General features: G+C 51.8%; 1 protein-coding gene across 7 annotated transcripts in view; it reads right to left on the reverse strand.

The window, feature by feature from the left end:
* RPTOR (regulatory associated protein of MTOR complex 1) overlaps window positions 1-19,495 on the reverse strand; it is a 378,655-nt gene that overhangs the window by 245,310 nt on the left and 113,850 nt on the right. For all 7 annotated transcript variants that reach the window (XR_014140335.1, XM_081804304.1, XM_081804305.1 and 4 more), the window contains one exon: window positions 3,648-3,806. Coding sequence is in view for 5 of the 7 variants with exons in the window: in XM_081804304.1 (XP_081660430.1) it covers window positions 3,648-3,806 (159 nt within the window). In the remaining 2 variants the exon portion in view is untranslated. The remainder of the gene's footprint in view (window positions 1-3,647; window positions 3,807-19,495) is intronic.

Raw genomic sequence — 19,495 nt, forward strand, 5'->3', positions numbered from 1 at the left:
GACTGGCACTCTAGGAACGGTGGGACGGTAGAGACCGTGAGTGTCTGTGGCTGCTGTTGAGGGGGGGCGGCGGTTGGAGGCAAACTGTCCTGTATGACACGGTAATGGTGGACGCATGACACCATGCATCTGGCAAGACCCAGAGTGTGCAGCACAAGAGTGGGTCCCCATGGAGCTAACGACACCGTGTCAGTAGGGATCATGAACTTCAGCAAGCGTCCACGCCCACGCCCCAGCGAGGACAGGGGAGGGACAGAGTGCATGGGAACGCTCGGTACTTCCCAATGTTCCTACAAAACTAAAACTGCTCCAAAACCTAAAGTCTATTAGTAATAATAATTTTTTAAAAGACCGATGCTTAGGAGCACTTGGGTGGCTTAGTCAGTTAAACGTCCAACTCTTGATTTCGGCTGAGGTCATGATCTCATCAGGGTCGTGAGATCGAGCCCCGTGTCAGGCTCTGTGCTTAGCCCAGAGTCTGCTTGGGAATCTTTCCCTCTTCCTCTCCCTTCCCCTCTGTCCCTACCCTCCACTTGCGCTCTCTCTAAAATAAATAAATAAAATCTTTAAATAAAAATTAAAAAAATAAGGGGTGCCTGGGTGGCACAATCGGTTAATGTGTCCGGCTCTTGGTTGTGGCTCAGGTCATGATTTCACGGTTCGTGCGATCATGCCCCATGTCTGGCTCCGCTCCCTCTGCCCCACCCCCACCCGCCATGCACACATGCTCACTCGCTCTCTAAAGTTAAAAAAAAAAATTTAGGGCGCCTGGGTGGCTCAGTCGTTAAGCGTCTGCCTTCGGCTCAGGTCATGATCCCAGGGTCCTGGGATCGAGTCCCACATCGGGCTCCCTGCTCGGCAGGAAGCCTGCTTCTCCCTCTCCCACTCCCCCTGCTTGTGTTCCTGCTCTCGCTGTGTCTCTCTCTGTCAAATAAATAAATAAAAATCTTTAAAAAAAAAAATTTAAATAAAAATTAATAAAAAGACTGATGTGTAACTCACTACAAAAAGATAAGATAATTTCACTTTAAAAAATAAAGAAAAAAAGGCAGAGACTGATCTACATTCACGGACACCAAAAAGGATGATGAACAAGTGCAGTGCATGAACCTGGACTGGATCCTGGATCCAAACAAAGCCAACAAACAAAGACTGCTTATGGGAACACAATTTTGATGTAGGCAGGAAAATGTGAGTATGAGCCCTCAGTAAATGACACTATAGAACCGATGTTCAACTTCTTGAACAATTTGCTGTTTTATACCTACCAAAGAGTCTATTAAAACAAAAAAAGTGTGTACAGATAAGTTATAAGGAACAATAAGAGAACAGCAAAATTGATAAACATAAAATAAATGTACAAAAATCAACCACCTTTCCATACACCTCGGTAAAAACTTACAAAATATAATTTTATAGTAAACATTTATAACACCAAAAATATAAAGCACCCAAGAATATATCTAACAAATGATGCAAACTGTTGTGAAATTATGAAATACTACTGATACTTAAAGAGAGTATAGTTTGGTAGACTCATCATTGTAAAGATGCTGAGTCTCCCCCACCATTACTCAACTGATTGACAAGTTGGTTCACTAGCTTAAAGGAAGATCTAAGGGCCAAGAACAGCCAAGAAGAACTGAAGAACAAAAGGGGGACTCTGCTTCCCTAAATACCAAGAATCACTGGAAACCTACACTCATGAAAATAGTTTCCTGGCCCAGAGGCAGACCCATGGGACAGAGCACTCAGAAATGTGCCCACACATTGTGGAAATCTGATTTTGTTCAAAGTTGGCATTAAATAGTAATGGAATAGGTAGGTATCCATTGAAGGGGGGACAAAAAAACAGAGTATGAACCCCTACCTAACAGTATGTATAAAATCTGTTTCAGGTAGATTAAAGACCTAAATTTAAGGATAAAGATACAACCCTCTTGGAAGAACATACAGTGGAATACTTTTGCAACCCTGGCATGAGGTAAGACTTCTTAAAGAAGATACAAAATGTCCACACCATAAAGAATGGCTGACCAAGATGACCACGTGAAAATAAAGAACTGCTGTCCACGAGGGGACACCATTAAGAGAGCAGAAACAAACCAACAATCCAAGCTATAAATTCAGAGACGACACTCGCAATTCGTAAAAATGATAAAGGGTTGCTGTCCAGAATATGAAGAATTCTTTCAAATCAATAAGAAGATGACACACTAACCCAAGTGAAAAATGGAGAGGAGCATGCACTTCAAGAAGGGGAAGACTCCACGGTCAACAACGAATCAGAAGGTGCTCAATGTCACAGCCCCGGGGAGACCCATATTACCCCCAACACTGCACAGAAAAATCAAGTCCTGACTACAGTGCTGGGGAGGAAGGTGGGCAGTCTAGGAAAACAACGGGAACCACTCAGACATCTGCCTGCACTGAAGGCACCAAGCAGGTCCTAAGATGTCCCCACACCGGTAGTGGGGCTGAGGGAAGGGCACCAGGCACCCTTGCAGGGATGGATCTTCAGAGTGTAACATGGAGCGGGAGAAGCAGGCACAGAAGATCCCAATCTTGTCAACCAGAAACACCCAAACCCCAAAACACCTGGACAGCCACACAAATGTGGGGATGCTGTAAAGGAACGCAAGGTCATGATAAACTCGAAATCCGCTGTGCCAGTGACCTTGGCGGGGAGGAGGGAGACTGCGCCACGGGAGGGGCACAGGGGCTCCAAAGGTGCATTTTGTCCCCTGGCCGGCGGCCATGTGGCACCAAACACTGCACACCTCCAGGTACTGCCTTCCACCCAGTGTATGAGGAGAGCGCGTGGCCGTGGCTCCGAGGGACCCGCATGCCGGCACCACAGGGTGGGGCGGAACTCGCCACTCCAGGCCAGGAAGATGGCGGGAGGGGTCGCCGACCTCTCACTTCCACCACCGTCTCTGGTTAAGGAGCTGCAGGAGGCCGGCAGTGGGACCCTGGGGAGGGCCGAGGCTGCATCTGCAGGTGGCCTGGTGTGAGCTCCTTGGAATCTGTGCACCATTTTCTTCCCTAAGGAAACCGCTAATTCTTTTTTTTGTTGAAGATTTTATTTATTTTTGACAGAAAGAGAGAGAGTGTACAAGCAGGGGAAGAAGCAGGCAGAGGGAGAGGGAGAAGCGGGCTCCCCGCCCAGCAGGGAGCCCGATGCGGGGCTCGATCCCAGGACCCTGAGATCATGACCTGAGCTGAAGGCAGACGCTTGACCGTCTGAGCCACCCAGGTGCCCCAAAATCTGCTGATTCTTAAAAGAACACTCTAACTGAACTGAGAAACCTGGTTACCATGTGACCCACGCAGCAGAAGCACAAGGGCACGTCTTGGGCACCACACCGCGGGCACCACGCCGTGGCCTCCAGACGGTCGCTCCCCGGCCACGCTCCCCATTCCTGTCCCAGGGCTCATGGCTGAGACAGAGATGATCCCACAACGCCCTGCCACACGGCCGGCCCATGGCGCTGGTCCAACCTCACTGCGTCTGGGTCTGTGGAAGCGGAGTGACCAGCAATGGAGCCGTGGGCAAACGGGACCGCGGCCGACCACCAACACTTACACAGTTTGGGGCAGCAAGAGAAACGGACTGGGTTCACACGAACCTCTGACAGTGCTCCTACCTTGTTGAAGACCCAGATCTCCCCATTCACGGTAGGCCTGGGCACCCCGTGGCCGTTGTAGTGGAAGAGGACCCGCTCCTCCTTGGCATTTCGGCGTAAGGACGTGCACAGCTTCTTCACTTCGTCCACAGTTGGGTCGAGGCTCTGCTTGTACCGGGCCTGTTGCGGGAGAAGAGATGAAGAAACTCACCGTGGATTCAGGGGAATATGGGGATACATGCCCCCTTCCTCACTCTGAGTTTGCATTGAAAGGCTGTGTGACCCTGGACAAGTGACCCCGAGAGTTTCTCCACCTGTAAACCTGGGATAATGAGTCCTTCAGAGGGGGCTGTGGAACTTCATCCATCCAACCAATATTCCTAGGGAACTACGAGAAGATCACGTGAGATGGGTAAGTGAAGCTTGCCGCACAGCCACAATGAGCCAGAGGTCCAACCACTGTGATGACAAGAGTTTCTTGGAAACACTGAAGCCTTCTGAAAAAGACCCTCTGGAACATGGAAGAGATACTTTGCTTAAATGCAGGAAGCTGCAGGCCAGTGCAGCAAGAGCAGCACAGACAGAAAGTACCAGACAGAGGAAGGAGGCTGCCTGCCCTGTCTTCCTCGCCATGCTGGCCCTGATGAGCCCCCACCGGGCTCCTGCCTGGACTCTCGCTGATGAATGGAAGGAATTCAGGGAATGAGCAGGACCTAAAACTAACTTACGAACATCAACAGCATTAACACACATGAACAATAAGCGGTTAGAGGACGTGGTCTTCCCTCCCCAAGTCTCCTCCAAATGGGCCAGAACACTGCTCCCAAAATAAGGGTGCCACACCAGAGGCTCGCGAGAACGCGCACGTGTATGTGAGGCGTCAAGTTCATTTTCACGGCAAGGCAGCGTGCGTTCATCTGACGCCGACAGAGCTGCGGGTCCCCCACATGGGGGCTCTGAAGGGCTGACCCGCAGGGAGATGGTCCGGGTCAAAGTGGGGGCTCAGCGCACGTGTTGCGGAGGCACCAGCTCTGGTGCACGGCTCCTCCCCAGACCCGCAGGACGGACCATCTTTTCCTTCTCTGGCCGACACACAGCGTTCGCTGTGTCCCCGTGTGGCCGTGTCAGTCCCACCGACAGCGCTGAGTCCTACGAAGGCAGACCCGGTTAACAGTTCAGGTGTGCCCCTCGGCACCGGCTCCATTTTCACACCCTTCCCACGGCTTCACGACGTGCTCAGCCACCAGCAAGCAGCTTCCGAGTGACAGATGACAACACTCAGTAAGGAGACGAGGAAAAGGATGAATCCTATCTGATGCTGAAGTGACACGAGTGAATCTCAGCACAGTATTAGGAAGTGTGCCCACAGACATCGCTGGGTCTAGGTGGCGGGCACTTACCTGTTCCTCTGGAATCCCACAGGGTAAACACTGAAGGGAACAACACAGGCCAGCACTCCTGACTCGTCACTGATAAACCACGAATCTGTGCTCTGAGTAAGACAGAGCCAGGGCACAGAGTCCTAATGCTCTAAACAGCTGAATTTTGGTTAACCCCGTGAAACGAGATGAGGGTGGCTGATAAATGAAAATCCATTTCTGGGGCAGAGAGGGAACATCTTCTCGAGATGACTTGGACACACGTCCTCCAAAACCACACCGCACAAAGCACACCATGAAATCAGAAAGTGAGTTAAAAGAGAAGGCCCCAAACTAAACCCCAGATACCAGGGAGCCTCCTAATTTCATGAATCCTTCTACAGTGGCTTTCTTGCTCCTCAGGTACAGAAACCCCAACATACAGTGGTGAAGAGCTGCTCAGAGGCGAGGCACCCTAAAATATGAACAGGCCACACCATCTCCCAGGAGCAGTAGGCCGTCCACCCTGTGGGGCCTGCACTCACTTCATGGTCCCAGGCCGCTGGGCACCTTTTGAGGGAACATGACAAGTGCCTCCCACTGTTGCCCACGCCTCACTCCCGCTGCTTGCGCATAGCTGTTCTCAGCTTGCCCTCCTTCATGCGGCAAATGAACTGGGGTTTGCAAAGTCCCAGCTCCAGGGAAGGTCGGTCCACCTCCCCCTGAGATTAGTCCTAAAGGGGAGTATTGTTCTCCCAAATCACATGCAAGACCATGGGGTTGACATTCCTCAGAGACATCCATAAAATCAGAGATTCATTATTGCTGACCTTGGCTCCACCAAGGTCTTCTCCGGTGGGGCTGCAAAAAAAATGATTCAGCCTCACTTTCCCACCTACTGCACAAAAAGGACCATTATGGACTAGCATGAAAGGCGCTACAGATATGAATAATATGCCTCCTGGGGTTTTATGGGAACTAATTAATATTTTTAAGGGCTCTGAAATGAGAAGCACTAAATTAAATGTCACCACGCCATGCTCGGTTTGGTTTTGAAACTACAATGCCTGGATCCCGGCTCCATGGTCTGAGGGACGCAAGCGGCAGAGGAAGCACTGAGCCCCTTGGGGGACCCGTGACTGTTTTAGTGGAATAAGCAAAGACACAGCAGTCTCTCAAACACGGCCTGTGGTGCCCGGCATTCCGGCTCCAAGGCCAAACCTCAAGATGTGGTCAGGCACGTGTGTGGAACTTGTGCAAGAGGCTGCAAGACTGCCCCTTGGCTGGATGAAGGAAAGCGCGGCCCTGAGTCTCCTGTCCTCACCATGGCCACTGGCCCCTCGATGACACCTGGCAACCTGCTGCGCCCAGAGCAGGGCGGCTGCAGTCAGCTTCTGCGTCCCCGGGGCAGCTGTACTTCTCCTCAGGCTCCTCCCCCTGCAAGGACAGATTCCGGGGGCCGGACAGCGCAGTGGCCCCTCACGGTCGGGCGAGGTCACAGAGGACGCCTCCAGTGCGCCCAGAGTACGGGGAGCGGGGGGCGGTGCTCGAAGGTCTTCTCTCCGGCAGACCCCATAGCTAGGAGGCCTCGGCAGCAGCCACGCTGCCTTCTCTCTCCCCGGGGTGTCGAGTGAAGACCACTGTCACCTCGCCCAGTTGGGCCAACGATCTCATTTCCACCCTTCCATCCTTCCTCAGCAATGGATGACATCTCCAGCTCAGATTCGAGCAAGGAAATGCCTCAGAGATTTTCTCAGGACCATCCAGGAGGAATGAATGTAACATTAGAATTTGGGCCAGTTTTGCCCCTGATCTGGGGACTTGAAAATGTTTCACTCTCTGCCTTTCCCAAGTAGGAAGGAAGAACTTTCGGGGAAATGCTGGGCAGAGAGGAAGGTCAGGTCTGCTCAAGGGATATCTGTCCTCAATGGTAGCCCTGTAGGGAAAGCTCTGGGCCCTGACAGTTCAGGGACTTTACGCTCCCACACCTCAAAAAGCACTTGTTGTTGCTACAGCCCTTTGCATTTCCATTAACACCACCTCGGCCAAACCAGCGCAGATACCACCACCCTCATCTCTACCATCCTTACCATCTTCATCACCGTCATCCTCACCATGACTACCACCATTATCATCCTCACCACCACCACCACCACCCTCATCTCTACCATCCTCACCACCACCACCACCACCCTCATCTAATTCTTAGATTACTAAAACTTCCCAAGCAACCCACCAGTCTTATTTTGCTCTATCCAAATCCATTCCTCAACACTCAAGATGTCTCACTTGCTGAAAACCCTCTGATGGCTTCCCACTGACCCACTGCAAGCCCTTTAGAATGGCCCATGAGTCCCTACAAAACCTTGTGTCTACAGCCTCTGAGAATCTCTGCTCCAACTACCTACCTTCTAGCCCTCTGTCAGGCCCTCTTCCTACTTGTCCTCTATCCCCAATTCCAAGTCTTGCCTGGAAATTTCCTCTTCCTTCTTCAAATACCAGGTTAACTTGTCCCTTCTCCAGAACTCACTCTCTGGTGGCCCCAGAAACTGAGTTAGGTACCCCCTGCCAAATTCTCCCATAGCATGTCTGGCTCCCCAACTACAGCACCGATGACCCCTGACTCCATCTGCTCATCACCCATCTGTCGGCCTTCCCTCCACCTTCCCCTGCCCTGACTAAAGTCCCATGAAGGCAGGGATCGTGATTTCCCTGGTCACTATGGCCACCTTGGGTACACGCAATGCCTGGCACATAGCTGGCACTCAATAAATATCTGTGTATGGACAAAAGATGAACCATTCAGACTTCCTACTAGAGTTTGCCAAGTCCAGTTCTTCAAAAAGAGCTGTTCTATTGGAATACTGGAGTTTCTGTACTGTTTAGGATTTCAAAAACTTCAGTTCTGCCAGGATGGAGTGCAGCGGTAAAGCAAGCGCTTTTGCTACAGCACCCAGGTCCCACGGCAGACGACTTCCCGCAGCTCCAAACCAGCCAGCGCAGACACAGCTCATGCAGTGCCCTGAGACACAGCTGACACTCTCTATAAGCAGGCTCTCCTGGGTGGACAGCTGACCCTCCCCAGGGCCGAGCTGTCTGTCTGGTGTGAAAAACCAGGCGCGCTGTCTGCGAGCAGAAGCTGAAGGAAAGATTTACTTTGTCACTGGCCAATGTATGTGTCTCTCAAGGTTTGTAACGGCATGAAAAGTAGTAAAAAGAGGTTTCCCTTCTCAGGACGGCTCCTTGGAGACGAGGGGATGGAGAAGCAGTGATGCACCTGCCAGGCACCTGGTTTCGGACTGCAAGGGGTCCTCCAATGGCAAAGACTAAGGGGAAAGGAGCAAACAAACGTCAAATAGTGACCGGGCAGAAGAGTGGGGTGGGTGGCTGACTGGCCGAGTGCCCCTCCTCTCCCTTGGCTGGAGGACCAGTGTGAGGAACAGCACAGCACCCCGCACAGGCGGGCGTGTGTGCATGCTGATGGCCCTCTGCACAGATGATGTCATGAACCTCTCCTTTTCAAGCCATTCCAACATGTCACTGCTGTTCCTAGACTGTGGAGGGTCGCCAGGTCTCCATGGCCAAGTGCTCTGAGGCTCCCACCACCAGCCAGGTCTCCAGCAACCCACACAGCCCCTCGCTCTCCCAAGGGCCAATCCCCGCCCTGCCTTCACTTAGCTCTCGTCCCCTGCCTCCTCCCTCAGACTGTTCAGCCTGCTGTCTCTCACCTCTCTCCCTGGTCCAGCCTCCTCCCTCAAACTTCAGCCTCCTTTCTCTCACACTGCATGCTCGCCCTGGGCAGCACCTTCGAGCACAACCCTGCAGTGCTATTCCTTGTCTTGCTCCACGCGGGCCCACCCCTCTGGGCTCCCTACCTTAATCCCTGGCATCCGCGGGGATTAAGGTACCAGACCACCAGACCACCAGACCACCACCTCAAGCCCATCCATCGCTCTGCTCCCCCTCTCACGTGCCCTTCCTCCAGGGGGTCCCCAGGCCAGGCTTAGTGTACCTGTGGCATGTTGCTCACATGTGGCTGTCCCGCCCCTGCCTTCATCCAGGGTCAGATGCCCCCAAGGGTCCTCAGGCCTCCAGACCTGCCTCTCTCCAAGTCTGTCCTATCTGGCAGAGCCTTCCTTTCCAAGCACACAGTCAGGCCACTTGCCTTCTAAAAGCAAATCCTTGGTGGGGATGTCCACTGCCCCCAAGGAGCACGGCCATGCCTGGGGCACACGGCCCCCTCGACCATGTGCCTCCGCAGGCTCTCCGTAGGTCTGGTTACGCCGTGCCCCTTCATGATTTGGGACCTCTGCCCACACACTCCCTGCCTGGGCGGCCCTGTCTCCCTGACCGAGCCCATGCAAGCGCCTGCCTCCTACCGCAGCTCCCTGCAGCTCTCGTTGGCCCACGGGGGCTGCTTCTCGACTGCTGCACGTGAATGACACGGGACTGGGGTCCTTCCATACAGACTGCTGCGCTTTCCAGACAACAGGTTGGTGAGGACAGAACCCTCTGAAGTTCCCCGAGTCCCGATCCCTGGACGCACAGAAGTCACACAGGAGAAGTGTGGGGCCTGAATTCACGGGTGCGTGTCTGAACGACAGCGCCTGTATTAACACATCGTTTCCCCGAGACTGACCGCCGTGGGGCTCCGCTATCCCAGCACAACCGGCAGGGCCCATTGGTCAGCAGGGAGGCTGCTACGCGGCGCCAATCCAATGTCCCAACCCACCTGCATGTTCTCTTCTGTCACTGTTTCCATTGTTTCATAGCAAGATGCTATCTGTGTAATTTTTTCCTGATATTATCATAACATTGGGTTTTCCCCAAAATCCCTTAATTAAAAAAACAAAACAAAAGCAAGCTACCACTTATCTTCAGAGTTTCAGTGGAACACCTGGGTATTTGAAGGATAAACAGGCGGCACGAAACAGTGTCTCAGCCAATAACCCTCCTTGAGAGTCTGTGCCGTCCTGAAGGACTCACTCCCGGGGCTCAAGCCGACTGCGGACACGGCGCTGGCTCTGAGCACCCACACGGACACAGCTGCCGTCTGTACCTGAAATGTAACCAGTATCCTCCGCAAACTTGTCACCGAAAGACGGATCTTAGACTCATTAAAACCATCACACAAAAACCAAACCAAACAAAAACAAGGTGGCCAGAGCCCATGTCAGGGTGGAGAGCAGAGTCGTCCTGAACCCCGGCCCGGCCACGCGGGTGGTAGCTGCTACTCCATCCTTCTCGCCCACGAGGTGTGCCCAGGCAAGCTGAGTCCTGGTCGCCCGCATGGGCACAACGGAGGTCACTTGTTTTTTGGAAGCAGAAAGGGTGAACCTCAGAAGTCCAGAAACACAGAAATCACAGATCACTTTCCAGCTATTTCTAAGAGCTTTTCATATTACTCTGGAATTTTAGCTAACAGAAATAGAATGCATAAGGTCATTCACTATGTTTCATTTACAGTGACCTCTCAGGAGGAGCCGGCTCTGCGAGCGGCCACCCCACCAGCATGGGTTGGCGCTCCAGTAAAGGGCCGTTCGTCCTCACGCCTCACTGCACTCCATCCGCAGGCAGATCTGACTGCGCTTAGATGCATGCTTGCTTCAATAATCCAGGGCTCCCCTTCTACGACTGAGTACTAAATTATCTCTAAGCCATATTTCTGGTCCTTCAAAGACTCCCTCCTCTTGGTTCACAAGGCACTGTCAACGCTCCAGCAGACCCTGGTCTAGCTCCGCCCCCTTCGGTTAGCTTAGCCGCCGACAGGAGTATTTTCAGGTTTCCCACCCCGCACGCCCCACCAGGATCTGCCCAGGGCAGTGGTGTCTCCGATGAGGCTCTGACTGGCTTGAGACAAGCATCTGCACTGCCTCACGGCAGCCCCCACCGAAGCAAGATCCAGGTCCCTGAGAGGGGCGGATGGTGGGCTGCTCCCTGTCAATGCCACAGTGCACGCCCCGACAGGCTACCAGCAAGCCCAGCTTCAGCAAGGCCCCTCTAGGGGGTCTCCCCTCCCCCCGGGTGGCAGCTCTGCCAGGGGTTCCTCACCCTCGGGCACAGTCCCTGTTGGGTCCCCAGGCCGCGCCGCTCGATGCTGGACAGGAGCTGCAGAGGGGAGGGTCTACCGTGCCCACTGGTGAGTCCCTCCCCTGTTCTACAGTTAGGGTTGCCAGGATGGAAGGCTTGGGATTCAGCCCCAGGTCAGTGAGTTACCCACCGTTCAACCTGGGAAAGTTTGGGAACCAAGCCAAACCTCAACTCCCTCCTCCTAAAACAGCGAAAACCATCCTGCCCTGCTCACCTCAGAGGCTGTCGGGACGACATGAGCAAACGCAGGGCAGAGTACCTGGAAGACGGAGCAAGAAGAGGCGGGCAGAGGTCAGCACTCGTGCTGCACACAGGACGCGCCAGCCACCGTCCTGAGGCCTCACTCACACCCACTCACCCACCTGCACAAGCACCGTGGGGCGCAGGCGGCTGGAGCACCCGTTTTATAGACAGGGAGGTTCAGTGACTACCACGGGTCACACAGCAGTGTGTGGGCAGGGCCCGTTTCTAAGCCAGACTCCGTGGTTTTACTACTCAGGACCCTGAGCCCATCAGTGGAGACGCGGGAGACTACTGGTGAGCTTGCCCACACGCGCAAACTGGGGACAAGCAGGGAACAGGAAGACACAGGGCTAGGTCTGGTCATCCTGATGTGATGGTCCTGGCGTGGCTGAACATGGCCTCTGGGCTCCAGCACAGCCCCAGCAGGGAAGCCCCCATGTCTCGGGAGGGGCGGAAACCTCAACAGAGCCTGGGAGCTTGCCCTGACCGAGCAGCAGAGCAGGGAGCTATGGGAACACAGCAGCCGAAATCTCTCCCTGCTACTGATTTTTGCAGATTTCCAAACAGCACATTAGCACTGAAAACACGGCTCCGTCCTAACATTAACACCAGACTACCACCAAGTGAGATCAGTAACTGCTAGTGACCTGGAACCCTCGGTACTTACAGAGCTGCCCGGCAGGCGATAGGGGAGACTGGGCCCCAGGGGACACAGGGACAGGGGCATGCCAGGTCCGCAGCCTGCCTGTGTCACAGCTGAGGCTGGCAGAGAGCTTCTGAAACAGCCCCCACGCCACCGTAGGCCATGTCCTCTCTAACAGGACCCAAATGAGGAAGGAAATAATAAACATGGAACAGAGACGCTTCACACTGAGTAGGAAATAGGTATTCGTTAAATGGCTGCCAGACCAGGCCAGCAACGCAGGCAACTAGGGCTGCGCCCCCAGGCACGCCCACGACCTTGAACCACGCTTGGATTCATCCAAAGTGATTCAGGACAGAGTGATGGCTGCCTGATGCTTTGACCACCCAAGTCCGTTCGGAGCAAAGCCCCAAAGAAGGCTGCCTGCAGGCCCAGCGGCGGCCAGGAGAGCCAGACTGGCAGAGTCCATCGTCCTCTGGCTATAGCTATAAACCTGAATCTTCAGCTGTCACAGATCCATGCTTGCTGATCCCATGTATTTACTTTTCAAAAAATTTCTCATTTCCTGTTAGGTGCGGGATGTTCACAATGATCCCCTCTGTCGGTGCTAATCCTATTTCCATGTGGAGCATCAGAAATCTGGGAGTGACGTGCGCAGGTGAGCTGTGGGCTCCGCGGCTGCTCCCAGCTGCCCCCACCCCCGGCCTCCACACTCCACGTTTGCAGAGTCCACCTCCCAGACTTGTGCGCGTCCGCTCCACCCATGGTTTCGAGGATGCTACTTGGGACAGTTTCATTGGCCCTTGGCAAGATGCCCTGGCTCCTTCCCGTGGCCGCCCAACCGTGCAGCTGGACTGTGGGGACAGCAGGGGGACCTGAGGCGTGCACGGGCAGCAGGGAATCATGAGGCCCTCATATGCTGTCTCTCTGAACTGCTGCTCAAGGCCAAAGTCACTCCTTAGGTTTTCAACATACATCTTCCCAATCAGAGCAGTTTTATGTAAAACTTACAAAATCCTTGCCTCTCTTTGCTTTGTGTGTTATTCGGTAACAATCCTTCCTTCCTTCCTTAATATGCTAAAGATGCAGGAGAGAACCACAAGAGCTGGTTTAGTGGTCAAAATACAAAACCAGAAGCCAGAGCTTCTAGATGGGGGTCTGAGTCCACTTCTGAAACAAAGGGGTTCACAGGGTCTCTGCAGAGACCTGAGAACATGCTGCTCTCAGCAGGGAGTGTTCTGTCCCCGGAAGTCTGGTGAGGTCCAGAGATGGCCTTGGTGGACAGAAGGTGGGGAGGGGGCTCCTGGCACCTGACAGATAAATGCCGGGAAGCCGCTAAACATCCCACAACCATCCTCACAGCACGGGAGGACACTATTGCCACAAAGATGACTTTCTGACCTAAAAGGTCAACAGTGCCCATTTGGGAAACCCTGCTTTCAAGGAAAAAATGAAGTTTTAATTCTAATGAGGACACACTGGTTCTAATCTAATAAGGTGAAAAAAAGCAAGGTGGAGAAAAATGTATATAGTATACACCCATTTATGTAAGAAAGAAGCAAACAAATGTGTGTGTGTATAAACATACACACATTTCTATACACATACGTTGTGAAAATGTTTGCGTGGTTGCTACAGAAGGAAGCAAGACACAGGATGAAGAGGACAGGATGGGGCACCTGGGTGGCTCAGTCGGCTAAGGGTCCAACTCTTAATCTCAGCTCAGGTCTTGATCTCAGGGTCGTGAATTTAAGCCCCACACTGGGCTCCATGCTGGGCGTGGAACCTACTTTAAAAAAAAAAAAAGAAAAGAAAAAGAAGAGGACAGGAAAAGAAACGAGACTCCTCTGAATATACTTTGTTTTGTGTATTTGACTTGGGATCCACTAAATATTTTATATAAGTAGAAAGCAAAATTAAAAAATTTTTTAAATTTATTTATTTGACAGAGAGAGAGAGAGACAGTGAGAGCAGGAACACAAGCAGGGGGAGTGGGAGAGGGAGAAGCAGGCTTCCTGGGGAGCAGGGAGCCCAATGCGGGGCTCGATCCCAGGACCCTGGGATCATGACCTGAGCCAAAGGCAGATGCTTAAGGACTGAGCCACCCAGATGCCCCCAAAATTAAAATTTTTAAAAAGCAGTCCTTAAAAATCATAAGTAAAATGAAACAAAGGAACTTAACTATGCATCCGGTTGGCTGTATTACTGGACAGAGAGGAACTCCTCCACGTGACTTTAAAGTAGGATGACCTGACTCTCCATCTATGCCCCCACATCAGAAAGAACTGCAAATACCTTGTGAACAGTTTTTGGTTAAAAACATTGCTGGTAGTGTTGGTGTTGCTTTCTGAAAGTGCTGAGTGTGGTGTGGGATAAAAGAAATGACTAATCATGTTGATGCCCGTGAAAAATCCAATGTTCGGTGTGGGAGAAAGCAGATACAGTTGTAAGACCCATGGGATTAAGTAAAAACCTTGCAGCTCTGAAACTGAATCAGTAAGAGTTCATAATGCATTCTATCTTTAAAACAGAAGAGCAGAGGGCAGAGAGAGAGAGGGTCTGAGTGTGAACAGTGAGCACCCCTGGCGGCCAGAGTAAGCTCTCTAAATACCATCCCCACTAAAAGAAGCCAGGACTCCTCAGAGACCTGGCTGATTGCAGGCCTAGAGCAGAAAATGGACAAAATGAGTATAAAGCATCCTGCCTGGTCATACCCGATAGGAAAGAAGTGATCAAAGACTGCTAGATCTGTGTCAAAAAGACTCAGGGGCCACATTCAAGAGGCCCCCATTAGCCCAAGATGAAACAACGTGTGCACCAACGGTTAGCAGATGCAATAGTTAAGCTTTTACTGCTCATTAACTAAGACAAACACACACCGCATACTGGCTACCTTTGGGAGAAGCCCACTCATGATTTTGAAATCCGCTAAATAAAAGAAAGTAAGTATTGATATTGGTTTTCCTGGATGAGCGACACCTTGAGACACCAAATAACTGGTAAGAAGTAGTTTTTCTTTATAGAGATATCCTAAAGACCAGGGGGGTGACAGAATTACATCACTTTGCAATCTCTAACGGATAGATCCAGGTAATGAGCATCTACAGCTGATAACCTCACTGAGAGAATACAACCAGTGATTATATACAACCTAGAGGGAGTACACACCCCCCCCCATGAAACACCGTGCCCCCTGGGCACCCCTCCAATTTGACCAAATCTGGTGAAGCCTTTAGGTTTACCTATCACGTAGAGGAGAGTCAAAGGCGGGTGAGTGTGGCTTGCCTAGAGCAAGGTGGGGAGAAGCAATGCACAGAATCTAGACCGCAAAGACTATGGGAGCACATGGCCTAGTTTCTTCAACCAGGAAATCGTAGGAAGAGACAGACAGACATGTGGTGCAGGACAGGGGCAGGTGACAGACTTTCAGAGTATTCTATGGATTAACAAGGTAGATCAACCTACCACAAAGTATTCACCGTACTTGTATCCTGATTGAAATAAACAAACTCTGTGTGTGTGTGTGTGTGTGTACCTTTTAAAGTCATGATTATCTTTCAAGATACACTGAAATATTTACAGATGGAATTATATGATGTCTAGAATTTGCTTTAAAATAAGCCAGGGGAGTGCGTGGGAGAGGGGAGTGGGTGGTGGCAGAGATGAAAGAAGACTGGGAACAGGGTGATAACTATCGAAGACAGATGATGGGTAGATGTGGAAATTTTCCGTAATAAAAAGTTAAAAAGCACACAAAAACAAAGAGACAAAAACAAAGAGGCAAATAAGCAAACAGCATTTCAAAATGTTTCTATGATTAAAACGAACTCCCTTAGAATCACTTACATATAACTTAATGGTGAAGTCAAAATTGGCCATTTTTTATTAAAATTTGCTTATATGGGGCGCCTGGGTGGCTCAGTTGGTTAAGCGACTGCCTTCGGCTCAGGTCATGATCCTGGAGTCCCGGGATAGAGTCCCATGTCGGTCTCCTTGCTCAGCAGGGGGTCTGCTTCTCCCTCTGACCCTCCCCCCTCTCATGTGTTCTCTCTCTCTCTCATTCTCTCTCTCTCAAATAAATAAAATCTTTAAAAAAATAATAATAATAAAATAAAATAAAATTTGCTTATATGAAGCATTTGTCAAAGGCTTGGCCAGGCACTTTAAGAAGGTGTCCAGACAGGGAAAATCTGAAAGGTGTTTTTAAGCACAGGTAAAATATACATACCAATAATTTGAAAGATTAACACATCTGGAAAAAATATGTTTCATGAATGTAGCACATATTGATATGCCTCAGAAAAACCTCAAGTTTGATATACAAAAGGAAAGCTTAATAATACTGTAAGATATATTCAGCTTACTCTTAACTAGGAAACTTATCTCCAGTTAAGTGTTTTGATTCTTCCCTGTGGGTCACCGCTTTTCCACATTCCCTAGTCAAACTGATGACAGCCTTGCTGTGCGGCCGGCCGGCTCCGGGGAACAGGGATCTTCGTGGCTTACAGAGCAGGGGACCTCATTATCTTCTCTGATTGCAGGAGAACGCACTCCCAGTCGTGCGCCCGAGGCCAAGGAGGCCGCTGCGTCCTGCTCCGCCTGCTCCACCAGAGGCCCCAGCTCTGCCCTGGGGAAGACAGACGGGGGCACGGAGTCCGCTCCCGCTCCAGGCAAGAGCTCTTCCCGCCAGCCAGACCCATGGTTTCTGCAAGTAAATAAGTGATTTATCGAGCAGACTGAGAGATGCGTTCAACTTCTCTAAGAATAATGCTGCCGTGGGGAACGTGGACGTCAACAGGTTCATGTGCTCACCAGCCTCTGCTGTTTGGGAGCCACCAGAGTATCGACCAGCCTCAAAAGGGACTCCTGCTCGCATGAAAAGACGCCAAAATATGAAATAATCTGATAAAAGTTTAGAAATGTTTGAAGTGACATTTCCAGGCAAAGTCTGATCCAAATAAAAAAATGCCCCTTCCTAGTACTTCCTTATCTTGCAGTCCCTCAGAATTGCTACAGGGTGGCCACTGTTTTGCGTAAGAGGTCACCCCGGGGCCAACCCCAGCCCTCAAGGTGCCACTGTGTCACTGAGGCGGCCGCTCACTCGGCAGGGCTCAAGGCCAGGGGGCAGAGGCTGGATCTCTGCGCTCAGCACTAGTGGGCCCTGGCAGGCTGCAGCCCGAGGGTGGCAAGGCCATGGTCCGTTCTTGCCACTGCCTTGGAGATACATCTGGTCTCAATAACAGAGACAGCAAAACTGATTTTAAAAAGGGGCGTGTCTCCCACAGCTGTTCATCCCTCCCACAGAGCTCGCCTTGTCCCGCTGGTGAGGCTGAGAGACTCCCGGCAGCAAGCCTGACCAGACAGACTCACGGGAAGCCAGAGGACGGCTCCTAGGATTATCTCCTTGATTAAAAGAGAATGGCTGTCTCTCCTTTCTCTTCCTGAACACAACTCTAAGGATGTGACGTTTGGACCTACAGCAGCTATTTTGCCATCATGAGGGCAGAGTCAAGAAAACAGAGAATCATCCAGAATCCTGAAGATACTAAACTGTCTACATAACCAGTCCTGGAACCATTTACCTTTAGACTTCACGATGAACTTGTAATTGTTGAGCTAGAGAAAAAGCACAGTATGATGGCTGAGAGCATGAACTCTGGGGCAGACAGAGCCCAGTTTATCCCAGCTTTGTGATCCTGGCAGATCACCTTCCCCACGCCCCCCACTCCTTCATCTGTAAAACGGAGGGGCCGGAGGGAGTGCCCACCTCACAGTTTTTGTGTAGACTGAATGACTTCACACATAAAAGTGCTTAGAATAGTACCCGGCACAAAGCACCCAATACGCAAGCAGTTACTAGTACCATCTAGCAGGTCTCCTAGTACTTGTCGCCAGAAGCAATCCCCAGCAATCCCATGTCCTCCTCCCAGCCCCACATAGGCCCTCAGTCCTCCGTACGCACTTTGCCCCCGAGACCACCATCCCCGACCTCTCCACCTGCAGGCCACACCATGCCTGCACACTGCATCCTCCTGACTGTCCCATCCCTGCACACTTCTTGCCACGCTGAACACACGGACTCACACGCCCTCAGCAGCCACTTAATGTGAAACATACGTAAAAGATCAAGTACCGCTTGCTATAAATACATCAGTAAAATCCTAAAACATCCATAATTGTCCATAAAATTGAAACTTTCAAATAGCCAATGTTTAGGACCAAATGTGTAATGAAGAATGGAAACAGTAAATCTGACCCAGTATGTATCAAGCCCTATGCTTGAGCTCCGGGCACTGACTGGGCCCCAGGGTGGACAAAGGCTGCCAAGTTGGGGTGTCAGTTTGTGGAATCCAAAGCAGATGGCATAGAAGGTGAAGCCTCGGGAAGCCATGATGAGAAGCCAGGCATACCTGTGAGGAGGCCGTGCCCTCCCAGGAAACCAGCTGCGGTGGACGCAGAGGGAGCTGGAGATGGCACACCCCCCATTTCTGAGCTTCCTAGAAGAATTCACTGTTAACCTGTTACGCTGTGAGGCTCGTCCTTCAGTGAAGGGATGCCCTAGAACAGGAAACAGGACCTATCCACACGAACCACGGGGCCTCTCCTCACCACCGACAACTCTGTGGCCACGCTGCGGGCACTCATTTGCACAATTCTCACACAGGCACAAACACCCGTGACTAAGCGTCCCCTGAGTGCACGGTACTGGGTTGGCACGGGGGCGGGAGGGGAGGGGTGGGCCTGCCCAATGACGGACAGTGAGCCCCGTGTGCTGATGCACTGGGGTTACGAAGACACAGCAGGCAGACGCACTCCCTGGGGACGGATGTACAGAACCGGAGGCGGCCATCGGCTCTAACTAGAATTGATCCACTCAATATGCCATGTGACTTTAACCCTCACAGCCTCCACTTTTAAGGCTCCCATTAAAACAAATCTTACTCAAGATTTAAAATAAATTCCATCTAAGGGTCCAAAGTAGAAGGGCCCCAGTCCAGACTAAAGAAGTTCAGGGCCACCTAACTGGGGGACCCTACCACATATCCTTTCGAGCACCTGATTCGGTAGGAGCCAGACACGTACCTCCGCCAGAAGACAGCGCTCAAGATGGCAGCCTCATTAGCAGAGCATCGCGGTCCCCAGCCTCCCCAGGAGGAGCACTTTCCAGGAGACTGACTCACTGCAGGCAATCTGAATCATGCAAATGATTCTGGAAAGAAGCCTGGGGAGTCGAGTCTTTTCTTTTCAGTTCTTAATGTTACAGGAGCAGGAGGGCAGCCCCAGGGCAGTCTCCTGTCTGCCCCCAGGCACCGCTGTGGGAGCCTCGAGCCTGGGTACAAGCTCTCTGTGACCCCTACGCCACCCTCCAGCCACCCGTTCCTTTATGTCGGAGACGCAGGATCTCAGAAATAAGCAGCACAGTCAGCTCAGGCGGCCTGACAGCGCTCAGACGTTTGCCTCTTTCTAGGAAATCCTGCCAACGTTCACCTCTCTCCCGACGCAGGACGACCCTGCCCTCCCTGTCCCTGAAGAGC

The sequence above is a fragment of the Leptonychotes weddellii genome, chromosome 15 (assembly GCF_054177405.1).
Source record: "Leptonychotes weddellii isolate Sample4059 chromosome 15, ASM5417740v2, whole genome shotgun sequence".
Taxonomy (NCBI): Eukaryota; Metazoa; Chordata; class Mammalia; order Carnivora; family Phocidae; genus Leptonychotes; species Leptonychotes weddellii.